Source organism: Meles meles, chromosome 1, assembly GCF_922984935.1.
Source record: "Meles meles chromosome 1, mMelMel3.1 paternal haplotype, whole genome shotgun sequence".
NCBI classification, from domain to species: domain Eukaryota; kingdom Metazoa; phylum Chordata; class Mammalia; order Carnivora; family Mustelidae; genus Meles; species Meles meles.
Window position 1 is genome coordinate 130,915,268 of NC_060066.1, and position 13,253 is coordinate 130,928,520.

At 41.0% G+C, this 13,253-nt stretch overlaps 2 protein-coding genes across 3 annotated transcripts in view; one reads left to right on the top strand and one right to left on the bottom strand.

Annotated features, from left to right (window-relative positions):
• MFSD14A (major facilitator superfamily domain containing 14A) overlaps nt 1-10,943 on the bottom strand; it is a 43,733-nt gene extending 32,790 nt beyond the window's left edge. Inside the window, exons 1-2 of one of the 2 annotated variants that reach the window (XM_046004832.1) lie at nt 10,718-10,821; nt 9,055-9,207 (exon numbers count right to left, since the gene is read on the bottom strand). Coding sequence is in view for 1 of the 2 variants with exons in the window: in XM_046004831.1 (XP_045860787.1) it covers nt 10,718-10,801 (84 nt within the window). In the remaining variant the exon portion in view is untranslated. Of the gene's footprint in view, nt 1-9,054; nt 9,208-10,717 lie in introns of both variants that reach the window. The other variant, XM_046004831.1, reaches the window with a different exon arrangement.
• Nucleotides 2,676-3,122, top strand: LOC123941589 (40S ribosomal protein S15a-like). The gene has a single exon (XM_046004923.1). The coding sequence runs from the start codon at nt 2,705-2,707 to the stop codon at nt 3,104-3,106; it is 402 nt and encodes a 133-aa protein (XP_045860879.1). The 5' UTR covers nt 2,676-2,704; the 3' UTR covers nt 3,107-3,122.
• Nucleotides 10,944-13,253: the final 2,310 nt, after the last annotated feature.

Here is a 13,253-nt window from a genome sequence, read left to right on the forward strand (position 1 = left end):
AGCTACTAGCATTCTATCCTATGAAAATAATCAAACATTCAGAAAAAGCTCTAGCATTAAGATGTTCACGGCAGCATCATTTATAGTAGGAAATATGGAAATCTAAATATGGAAACCTAAATCAGACAGAATATGCAGCCAAAAATTGTTTATGGATCATCTTTAATGATATATGAAAATGCTTATGGAAATGTTAAGTTTAAAAAAATAAAAGCAGGAGGATATAAAATTGTAAGTGTCAAGTAATTTCAACTCAGAGAAACAAAACAAAAACTCACCTCAATGTTAATTAGGTAGCAATTTTAAGGGATGTAAAATTTTTATGTTGTTCTGTATTTTCTAAATCTTTTCTAATAAGCATGTCCTTACTTGACATACAAGGAGAATGTTTTGCTTATTTAAGAGAAAAACTAAAAACTAGAATGGAAAACGATAGTTAGATATACTGTCCCTTCTGAGCTATTCTCTCTCTGATTTCCCAGCACTAGGAAGTGTGTGTGTGTGTGTGTGTGTGTGTATTTTAAGATTTATGAGCAAGTGAGAGAGCACGCGTGCACACACACACATGCAAGTGTGGGGAGGGGCACAGAGAGAATCCCCAGGCAGACTCCCTACTAAGCAGAGCACCCCAAGGGAAGTCCAACTTGGGGCTCCATCTGACAACCCATGAGATCACGACTGGAGCCTGAAACCAAGAGTTGGATGCTCAACTGACTGAGCCATCTAGGCACCCTTATGTACGTATTTTTAAAGCAAGGGATGGGGTGGTGGGTGAGAGAGGCATATTTGCTTATCCTAAAGTACTGGTAATTTTGAGAGCTGTATTGTGTCTATATTCATCTCTTCTGTTTTCAATAAATTTAAAAGTAATACAAGATCTTGGGGGCGTCTGAGTGGCTCAGTCTGTTTAGTGACCGACTCTTTTTGTTTTTTAAAGATTTTATTTATTTATTTGACAAAGAGAGAGAGATCACAAGTAGGCAGAAAGACAGGCAGAGGTGGAGGGGGAAGCAGTCTCCCTGCTGAGCAGGGAGCCTGATGTGGGGGTCAATCCCAGGACCCTGAGATCATGACCTGAGCTGAAGGCAGAGGCTTAACCCACTGAGACTCTCAGGCGCCCCTCATCTCAATTCTGATTTCAAGCCTGCTTTGGGTTCCATGCTGGGAGTGGAGCTTCCTAAATAAATAAATAAATAAATAAATAAAATAATAATAATAAATACAAGATCTTAATAAAACTGACAAATCTTAAAAACATTTTACGGATTTAAAATAACAAATACCTCTAGGTAGGACTTTTGACACAAGGTCTAGTGGTTTTAATGGAATACCTATCCACTAGCAAAATCCTAGGACAATTAGGGAACGAATACCAGGGTCATGGCCTGGGCAGAAAGACCAGGGGAAGGTTCATAGACAAGTAGGTACAGGTTTTTGACACTGTGAGTAGTTTACAGCATTAAGAGTAGAGAATTCGGATCATAATGAGATTATATCAACAGATGGCATCTGAGGGGGCTCAAGAGAACTCAAAGAGGTACAAAGTGGAAAATTCCAAAAAAAATAAATCCGAACATAAACTATCCCAACCCAACCCCAAATGCCAAGATATGACACCTATAACCATAATAATTACTATATCAAAAGTCTTCGATTCAGCTGAGTAATTTCTCTCTCTCTTTTAAGAGATTTTATTTATTTATTTGACACAGAGAAAGAGATCACGAGCAGGCAGAGAGAGGGGGGGAAGTAGGCACCCCACTGAGCAGAGAACCCAATGTGAGGCTCGATCCCAAGGACCCCGATATCATGACCTGAGCCGGAGGCAGAGGCTTAACCCACTGAGCCACCCAGGCGCCCCTGAGTAATTTCTCTCTTAAAGAGATATGGTTTCGGGGCACCTGGGTGGCTCAGCGGGTTAAAGCCTCTGCCTTCAGCTCAGGTCATGATCCCAGGGTCCTGGGATCGAGCCCCACGTCGGGCTCTCTGCTTGGCGGGGAGCCTGCTTCCTCCTCTCTCTCTCTCTGCCTACCTCTCTGCCTACTTGTGATCTCTATCTGTCAAATAAATGAATCTTTAAAAAAAAAAAAAAAAAAAGAGATATGGTTTCATGACAGTCACCTCTAACTTCAACTTCCGAAGTCAGGGACAGTATCCTTTAACCTCACCTCCACCCTCCCATCTAATTCTCATTTTCCAAATCATATTTTCCACTGGAAACAGAATATGGTTTCATCATCTAGATTTTTGTACTTACTTACTCTTCTAGCCTATAAAACAAGATAACTTCCACAAATTTATATTTCGCTATGTAAAGTACTTCTTTCATTTTATTTAGCCTATTTTTCCCTTTTTTAAGCTCATGCTCTCTCAGACAGGCCCAATGCTTTATTATTCTTTGATCTGGAGCATCTGGTACATGCATAGCACAAAGGTGTTTAATGAATGAGGAAGGTAAATGAATTACTCTTTAAATCCCTTCTATCACTTTAGATATTAAGTATAATTACTGTATTTAAACACTGTTAAAGGGACAGTATCTTTATCATTAATTAAGCTAGCAACATCTCCTATTAATACCCTCCTCTATGATTTAATATCCCACTATTGGCTACTGTGTAGCTATCACATGGATTTAAGGTACACATACGCTAGATTAAAATCAAAATGAAAGCTCTTTCCGCCATCTTTCTTTGCCACCATAATGGTGTGCATGAATGTCCTGGCAGATGCTCTCAAGAGCATCAACAATGCTGAAAAGAGAGGCAAACGCCAGGTTCTTATTAGGCCGTGCTCCAAAGTCATTGTCCGGTTTCTCACTGTGATGATGAAGCACGGTTACATTGGCGAATTTGAAATCATTGATGATCACAGAGTGGGGAAGATTGTTGTGAACCTCACAGGCAGGTTGAACAAGTGTGGAGTGATCAGCCCCAGGTTTGATGTACAACTGAAAGATCTAGAAAAATGGCAGAATAACCTGCTCCCGTCCCGCCAGTTTGGTTTCATTGTACTGACAACTTCAGCTGGCATCATGGACCATGAAGAAGCAAGACAAAAACACACAGGTGGGAAAAATCCTGGGATTCTTTTTCTAGGGATGTAATACATATGTGCAAATAAGATGCCTCAGTGGAAAAAAAAAATCATAATGAAAGAGTATTACTGAAAACTTATTATCATTTACATTCAAAATCTTATTTCTCTTCCTAACAACATTTTCAACTGGACATTATTATCTCTATTTTATAGTCTAATGCAGCAAATAAGAGATGGAATGGAATCTATCCAGGAAACCGCAGAGTCCAAGTCTGGAGTTATGCTAGTTGCAGTGGTTAAGTTAACTGCCACAGACTGTTACTCTTTTAAATGTAGGGATCTAGTTTTTTTTTCCATTTTAGTATTCAGTGTGTAGCACAATGCCTAGTATAGAAAGGGTATTTTGTGACCATGGATTGATTGATAGTCCTAATCATGCGATCACTAAGCTGCTAGGGAAATTAAGTTAATCTACCTCTCTCCGCGGTAAGAGGTAATTAATCTCTTAACTAAATCCTTGTCTAGCTCCCAAGTTTTAAGTCTATGATTGCCTAATCAATATGGATTTATGATCCAGCAGTTATTATGCTGAATGTTGGCTTTAATAAATTATGTTGTATACTTATCAGTGAACCAGGGGCTTATGTAGACTGCTGGCCAGGAGACAAAAAGTAATTCTACCTATAACTGGGCATTATAATCCCATTTATTAAACAGAATTTATCATGTGAGTAAACAATGAGAGTGAGCTAAACTGAGACTCATTCTTCAAAACTGGCCTAGACTATTAAAAATTATTGATATAATAAAAAACAACAAAAAATTTATTCTAGACTGAAGAGGCATGGCAACTAAATGTAATGGTTAAATTCTGTATCCAAAAACAAAGACAACTATAAGCGAGGTTATTGGGACAATTAGAGAAATGTGACTATTGTCAATATATTATCTAATAGGATAGCATAAATGTTAAATTTTCTGAATGTGGTGATAATATTGTAGTTATGTGGGAGAATATCCTTTATCTTAGGTGATACAATCTCAATGTTTTAGGGGTAAAGTGTTTTGATGTCTACAACTAATTCTCTAATGGTTCAGAAAAAATAGGTGGATGTATAGAGAAAAAAAAACAAATGTGACAAAATGTTCATTTGTGATTGTGAATCTATGGGATGAGCAAATGAATACTCATTATGTTATTTTTGCAACTTCAAAACTATAGTTTTGAAGATTTTCAAAATAAAGGGAAAAATAAAAAACATGGTAAGGACTAAAATACGGTGTAAGGGAGAATAATTTTGAACTTAGAATTTAATTTTGACAAGTTATCAATCAGAAATGAGAGCAAAATATAGATTCAGAAAGAAACACTGAATTTTTCTCAGAACAATGCACAACTAAGCTAAAATAAGATAATGTAAAAGTCTTACACACCAAAAAAAAAAAAAGATGTTTAGTTACAGGCATCTAAGAATTGTAGTTTTTCATAGAAGAACATTAAAAAAAAAGTACTGTAACTACAAAGCTGCTTTCATGGGATTCTGACACATTATGGCATAACTAGAGGGCATATAAAACTTTATTGCTGGTATCTGGTATCATGTTTCTTTTCTCACAAAGTCAAGTGGTGCTTTCCTTAGTTACTCTGATTTTAATCAAGCAAAGCAAGAAATATTACCTCTGTGGAGCAAAAAGAAAACAAAACCAATCCTCAGTTTCCTGGAAGTATGAATTACCATAAACATTTTTTAACACTATCATATTAATTAAGCCATTTTGGCTTAATTTGCAGTGAGACTTCAGATTTTATTTATATGCTACGGATCAATTTTAAAGACAGATATTTAATATCTGTTTTATCACAGAAGTGAAGATATTAGACTGGTCCTAAATAGAAATTAGAACTACTTCTTAAACATATTTAACAAAAATATGAGGAGATCAAGTTTCACTCTTAAATAACAAAACAAATAAAAAAATAGAACTTAAGATTGTATTACCTTGTGGTAAATTTTTTCTTAAGATTTATTTTTAAGTACTCTCTACACCCAAGGTGAGGGTCAAACTCACAATCCTAAAACCAAGAACTGCACACTCCACCAAATGATAGCCAGGATCCCCACTTTGTGGTAAATTTTGAAAAGATTAAGCAACATTACTGCTCATCACATCCCCTCCATTCTTAGGAGGAAAAGATGTAACCATTAAATCAAGTTAAGCCATCATTACGTTAAGTGCTTATCCCCATGAACATCTTTAATGGGTTACATGGTTCAAATGTCTACAAACTGAACTAACAATGTAAAATAAAAAATAAAAAACCATCAACGCAAACATCAAACTATCATCGACACCTAGGATGGAGCCTAAACTTGATGTGATCTCTAATTAGTCAATTTATATAGCTAAATGAATTATTACGTACCACCCCTTATTGTATAAAAAGACTCCCTAAGAAGGGAAAGTATCTCATGTGGTAGAATTCATAACTGCTTTTATACATTATTGATAAAGTAGACCTGTTATTTTTTTTTTAAAGATTTTATTTATTTATTTGACAGAGAGAGAGAGATCACAAGCAGGCAGAGAGGCAGGCAGAGAGAGAGGTGGAAGCAGGCTCCCCGCTGAGCAGAGAGCCTGATGTGGGGCTCGATCCCAGGACCCTGAGATCATGACCTGAGCCGAAGGCAGAGGCTTAACCCACTGAGCCACCCAGGCACCCCGAGTAGACCTGTTATTTATTTACTTTTCAAAGATTTTTATTTATTTGTCAGAGAGAGAGAGAGAGAGCACAAGCAGGGGGAGCAGCAAGCAGAGGGAGAGGGAGAAGCACGCTACCCACTAAGCAAGGAACTCGATGCGGAACTCAATCCCAGAACCCTGGGATCATGTCCTGAACCAAAAGCAGGCACTTAACGGACTGAGCCACCCAGGTGTCCCAAGACCCATTATTTAGAATAAGCTATTATTCTGGCCCTCAGAGAGATAAAACTGTTTCAGGGATCTTTTTTTTTTTTTTTTTAATTTGACAGACAGAGATCACAAGCAGGCAGAGAGAGAGGAGAAAGCAGGCTTCCCGCGGAACAGAGAGCCCGATGTGGGGCTCGATCCCAGGACCCTGGGATCATGACCTGAGCTGAAGGCAGAGGCTTTAACCCACTGAGCCACCCACGTGCCCCTGTTTCAGGGATCTTAATATACCCTGGCTGCAACTGTGAAATGTTACTTTGACACTTCTAAGTCAAAATATTGCTAAAAGACAACTTGAGCTTTTAAATAATAGAAAAACTGACATCATAAATACCTGTCAGAATACTGCCTGGAACAGGCTATTTTTTTTTCAACTTCAAACTTTGGTGCTGTAAATGAGTTACAGTTCAACTAATAGTGAATTTCTGCAGATGCTATGATTATTGGGAAGCAGAACTTCACATTTAGGATGAACTGGATATATAATCTAAAAAATCTGCTTACTAACTGTCTGACACAAGTTTACCAAAGATAGTATATTTATCCTGATGTTTCTGGGCATGGGCTAGTGACTTTAGAAAACACTTGCATTTTGAAGGCACGGCGGCCCCCCTCACAGTTAGACAGTTAGCAGCTCTCAGGGGACTAAGGGCTATCCTGCAACTGCCTCAGCCATCTTTGTAGGTGAAGGATGCAAAGGATCAGAGCTTGGGTCCAGACTTTTGAAATGGTTGCAGACTCCTCTTTACATACTTAAACTCAAAGATACAAGGAATAAAAATCTGGTGTTTTGCTTCTCCGGGTATATTTCATTTTGCAAATACCAATTTTATGTTTTTCAGGTACTTCCAACAACGCAATTCACACATGCTGTACTTTCTATCAAATCTTTAGTCATTTTACCAATTTATTTGTGAAAAAATTGGACATTTTTCCCTTTGTCAGAGATGCAGTCCCACAACTGTATTAACAAAACAAAACAATAAAGATCATGTTAAAAAAAGCAAACTTCAAAAAACCATTTAAAAGTTCTATTTTTGACAATACAAATCTCTTGGCTATGTAACTCTTTAGCTCTTAGCCTCTAACAGGAATGTTTATAAACAATCTGTTAATAAGGGGCACCTGGGTGGCTCAGTGGGTTAAAGCCTCTGCCTTCGGCTCAGGTCATGATCCCGGGGTCCTGGGATCGAGCCCCACATCGGGCTCTCTGCTCAGCAGGGAGCCTGCTTCCCTTCCTCTCTCTCTGCCTGCCTCTCTGCCTACTTGTGATCTCTGTCTGTCAAATAAATAATAAATAAAATCTTTAAAAAAAAAAAACAATCTGTTAATAAATACATGATAAGAATTTAACAAAACTGGAAGTATTCTAAAATGTTAGAATGCACTTTTAATTCAACCAACTTAAATGGTCTGCACTGATTAATACATCAAAATGACACACTCATTAAAATTAAAACAAAAGGGGCACCTGGGTGGCTCAGTAGGTTAAGGCCTCTGCCTTCCAGTCAGGTTGTGGTCCCAGGGTCCTGGGATCCAGCCCGCATCTGGCTCCCTGCTCAGCAGAGAGCCTGCTTCCCCCCACCCCCACCCCCCGCCTGCCTCTCTGCCTACATAGGGCACCTGGGTGGCTCAGTTTTTGGGTGTCTATCTTCCGCTCATGATCCAGGGGTCCTGGGATCGAGCAGGTCATGATCCCGGAGTCCTGGGATTGATCGCCGCATCCGGCTACCTGCTCAGCAGGAAGCCTGCTTCTCCCTCTCCCACTCCCCCTGCTTGCGTTCCCTCTCTTGCTGTGTCTCTGTCAAATAAATAAAATCTAAAAAAAAAAAACCAAAAACCAAAAAACTCCTGATACAGAATCACACACCTTCATGTAATTTCCCTTAACTGTGTATGAATCAAATAGGCTATTTACTAGGTTCACCCTGGTTTCAGAGCATATTCAAATACAATTTCAAGAAAAGTGTTTAGTAAATTATGATTAACCTGGTTCATTTAGAAGGGTTCACTTCTTCAACTGTCAAAAATGGTAACAGATCTGTTCTAAGTTTTTGAAAATCATTAACTCATTATTAGTTTTGGTTATAAATATGAAAATTGGCTAAAAAGGCTTACAAAGACATCATTAGCAGAAAGACGAAGCAAATAATTTAGCAGGAAGATGAGGCAAAATAATTTTACTAACACTGTTGAACACTGGAAAGAAAACGAAAGAGGATCAGGTCCGTATCATTGGCCAAGGATCCAAAATACTGTTCAGACACTGTGAAGTATGATGATACAGCCTCAGACACCTGACAGAATGAATCCACCCAGCAGAGGAACACCCACACCCACACACACACACACACACACACACAAAATACCAATCAGCAATTTCATTCCCTTTCTTAAAAAATGTTTATAAGGGCAGTCTGACCAATTACAAGTAGAGAAGCAGAAAAGAGAGTGCCATTTTAAAATTTCTACAACTATAATGTACTTTTTTCATTTATAGCTAGAGTAGCTTAAAATACAAACACTGTAAAAAATTACCCTGACTCTTCTGAAAATATAAATATCCCATGTGTATGTGTGTGTATAAAATCAATATAGGAATAAATGCAATTACCACAAAAAATTCAGGAATGTGCTAGCACATACTTTTTTCTTTAAGAACTTAAAGTGTGTTTTTATCACTCTGAATCCATATTAGGCCCTATAAGATTCAAAGATGTGTAAACAAATACTGTATTCTAAAGAGGTGTCCAATGCTTTTAGAATGGAAAGTGCAACATAAGTGTATAAAGATGATAAATAATTATACCCACATGTCCATAGTTCTCAAGAAAACCTTTCATTTATTCTATGTGCCCTCTTAAAAACTTATGACGTTTGTGTAAAATTGTATTTTGCTTCCAAAAACAAGCCACGAATTCACAACTTTAACAAATAAGATAAAACATAAAAATCTCTTCCAAATCTCACAGGATTTGGAATGAAAGCATCTGCTGTAAAGTGAATCAAACGAAACTCCAAAGAGGTAACAAAACTGAACTTTACCTTAAGAAAAAGGAAGGTGTGCTTCCTGATCAGAACTCCACTCTTAATCTTTTGCAGAGAATACGGATCTTAAAAATCACTTGCTTTTATATAATACAATCCTTTGTTGCTTCTATTTTGTGGATTTTATATAGAAGTTAAAATATCAAGTCCCTATGGTTAACAAAAACAACCAGTATTCGTTCATGCTATTTCTCTCCCCACATAGTTCGAACCAACTTCATCAAAAGGGCCTGATTATTCACAAATGATTTAATCAAAACAATGTTCTAATTATTCAAGTCCAACAAAAAGACCTAAGAACTTGAAGTTTCTTTTCTCACTACATATCAGAGCTATGACATCTAATTAATTTTACAGTTAGCTAAAAGTATATTCTGAAATTACTGCACATGTCCCAAGCTTTCTAAATTTTAGCATATGGATTGGGCCCCTATTCTGAAATGTCCCCCCCCCCAAAAAAAAGTCATTGATTTCAAATGGATTCGGCAAATCCTCAGTGGTGGCCTAATTATTGTACATATTTAGCACGATGCAAGCTGTTGAACCGGGCTCCAAATATTCAATATATATATATATATATATATATATATATATATATATATATACGAATAAATATAAAGATGGAATAAGAGGAATCATTTCTGCACATTTCTCAGAAAGTGTAACACGTATTTTTACCTCTGCATTCTATTTCAGAACGTAATGTCAAAGAATGCAACAAAGACTGGAGAGTAGCAACGGAGAAATTTCAGCATAAAAAAGTATAGGCGAGTTAAATTTTCAATTAAAAATCCTACGTCCCCTGCTGGTTAACTACAGCACACTGCATAAAGTTTATTGTGATGACAACTGTTTCTAAAAAGCACAATTTTTTCTTGCCCTGTCTCCTTTCAAAGCGTCTTCTAATCCTCAGGCCATGATAACTCTATCTGGCGTCTTTTATTTTAAAATAAACAAAGTGAGTTTAAAACAAGAGGGTGGTTACTGTTCTTCGGAAACCAGCGGATTTAAGTCTAGGCCCCTGGTGTCCTCCGTCACGCTTCTGACTCCGCGAAGTAAAGAGGAAAGCCCACCTTCTGACAGTGTTTACCACACTGGAGCTAAGAGCACTGACCCAGAAGGAGGTGGAAGAAGAAAGTGAAGGCACTAAGGGGCCCGAGCGGGGTCGCCACGCCAGATGCCACCGGGTTAGCAGCATATGGGAAGCCAGGGACTGCTCCCAGCATCTTCCAAAGGGCCGCGGCGGGGACTGCGCCGGGCCGAAGGCGAAGCTGCGGGGCCGAGGGGCGCGGCGGGACCAGCACCACCCGGCCGACGCGAGGGGCCGGCAGGCGGGGGAGCCGGGCGTCATTTCCAGCCCGCGGCGGAGGCGCACGTGGGGATCGAGGCCTCAGGCCTCCAGGGGCCGCTGAAGGAGAGGGCGGCAGGTGCGGGAGAGGCAAGCGGCTTCCCCAGGAGGACGAGCCCCGGAGGCCGTAGGCCGGGACAAGGGAGGAAAGCCTGGGAGCAGAAACAAGAAGGCCCAGGAGGCTGAGACACCAGCACCACCGACGGGGTGGGGGAGGGCAGGGACGCTCGGGCAGCTGGTGGCGGCGACGCTGGGGGCAGAGCTCGGATGGGGGCCCCGAGGGACGCTCCTCGGCGCGGTACCCCAGCTCACCGTGCCTCCGTCCTTAATGATGATCTTCTTAGCCAGCATGATACTGCGGTTCGCGGCCCGTTTCTTCTTCTTCCCCTGGGTCATTTTACCATCCTCGATTCCTGGCGCTGCTGCAGCCACTCCCGGGGCGGCCGGCCCCAGCGGCGAGTGCCGTCCCGCCACTACTGCCGGGCCGAGCCGCTCGGGGCGCCCGCCGCCATCTTGAGGGCCCGGCCTGCCTCCGGCGGCGCGTCACATCGTGCGATCCGCGGAGGAGCCCGCCCCGCCCCGCCCCGCCCCGCCCACGTGACATCGCCCCCGCCCCCTCAGTTCCTAGGCGTTCTCCCCGCGGGGAGGGAAACCCAGGGGGAAACCACAGGCTCGCGGCTGGTGCACCGCTGCGCCTTTCCGGTTCCTCAGCTAGCTTAGTCCTCACAACAGCCCTGGGCGATAGGGACCCTTCATTCCTTCATTGATAAAGAAATGTAAGTTTCTAAAAGTTACCTGCTCGTGGAAATACGGCTGATAAATGGTTGCCCTGGAAATCTGACCAGGCTCCCTCAACTATTACCGCTATCTCTGCGTTCTAATCAAGACGGGAACCGAAGGGAGCAGTTGAAATCGTTTTCCAGAAATAGTGGGTAAGGATAAACTGATTTTTCAGAAACAGTATTTTGTCTTCGTGCTCAGCCCCTTCTCCTTCTACCCCTACCCCCGCCTCCTGGCTCAACTAGAGCGTGCGTTTCCAGCAGCTACCCAGTCCCAGGACCTTTTATTTCCTGCCAATAAAAACGTACATAACCTATGTTACGCTTTGTAACCCACTACTTGTTTTACTGTATTGCTTAAAAATCAACTTAATGGGGGTAAAACTCTAGAAATGACAGTTCATACAAGTGAAATACGGACTACAGATTAACACAATGTTAAGTCTGATTTTGATAACTGTACTGATAAGAGAATATCCCTTTTCTTAATACACTGAAATCTCAAGGAGTGAAGGTATGTGATGCATGCTACCTGCTCTCAAATAGGAGAAAACATGTTTGTATATGGGGGGGGGCGGTAAGAGTGACAAAAAGGGCAAGTTGTTAAAAATAGTGGTTTTTTGAATATGGTGATTTTAAGATATTTTCACAAATTCAATGATATACTTTGGAAGAGATGGGGTCTCATTCTCCCCTTCGGTGTGGGACTGGGCTGAGTGACTTTTCTAAGAGATACAGCAGAACTGACAGCAGTGACTTAGGTAGGTCATAAAAGGCATGTATCTCCCTGCGAGGTCTTTCCCAGTCATTCTGGGCTTAAGTCTGGGGAAGCCAGCTGCCATGTTATGACACTCAAGCAGCCTATAGCCAAGGCCTACCAACAGGTAGGTGAGTAGCCTTGGAAGCAGATCGTCCAGTGCTGGTTAAACCTTTAGCTGACTGCAACCCCTGCTAACCTCCTGACTCCAATATCAGGAAATCGTGAGCTAGGACCACCTAGATTAGCCACTCTGGGTTCCCTCTCAGAAACTGTAAGGTAAAAAGTACTTATTTTAAGGCACTGTTTTGGGCTAATTTATAATATAGCTGTAGATAGCTAATACACAGGGTAAAGGGGATGTGTACTTTGTACTATTGTTGCAACTTTTTTTTTTTTTAAGTAGGCTCCATGTGGGGCTCAAACTCAGGACCCTAAGATCAAGACCTGAACTGAGATCAAGAGTTGAAGCACCTAACCAGCTGAGCCACCCAGGTGCTCCTATTGTTGCAACTCTTATGTAAGTTTGAGATTATTTAAAAATAAAATGTCAAAAGATAAATCTGAGTTTCCTGTTCCTTCTATTTCTATATAGAAGAACATTTGACTAGAAATGGAAAACAGGGGCACCTGGGTGGCTCAGTGGGTTAAGCATCTGCCTTTTGCCCAGGTCATGATCTCAGGATCCTAGGATCGAGCTCCGCATCAGGCTCTCTGCTCAGCAGGGAGCCTGCTTCCCCCTCTCTGCCTACTTGTGATCTCTCTGTTAAATAAATAAATAAAATCTTAAAAAAAAAAAAGGAAAACAAAGGTGTTTTAGCTTGATGGATAGTTCAAGTTACATTTCCCCATCAACCAGTAAACTCATCATTTGTTTATTATTATTATTGTTATTATTATTTATTTATTTTTTTTTTTTACAGATAGAAATTACAAGTAGGCAGAGAGGCAGGCAGAGAGAGAGAGAGGAGGAAGCAGGCTCCCAGCCAAGCAGAGAGCCCGACGCGGGGCTCGATCCCAGGACCCTGGGATCATGACCTGAGCCAAAGGCAGAGGCTTTAACCCGCTGAGCCACCCAGGCGCCCCTGTTTATTATTATTATTTAAGTAGGCTCCACATCCAAGGTGGGGCTTGAACTCAAGATCAAGCATGGCATACTCTACCATCTGAGCCAGCCAGGCACCCCTCATCATCTGTTAAAAAATATTCTCTTGGGGCGCCTGGGTGGCTCAGTGGGTTAAGCCGCTGCCTTCCGCTCAGGTCATGATCTCGGGGTCCTGGGATCGAGTCCCGCATCGGGCTCTCTGCTCAG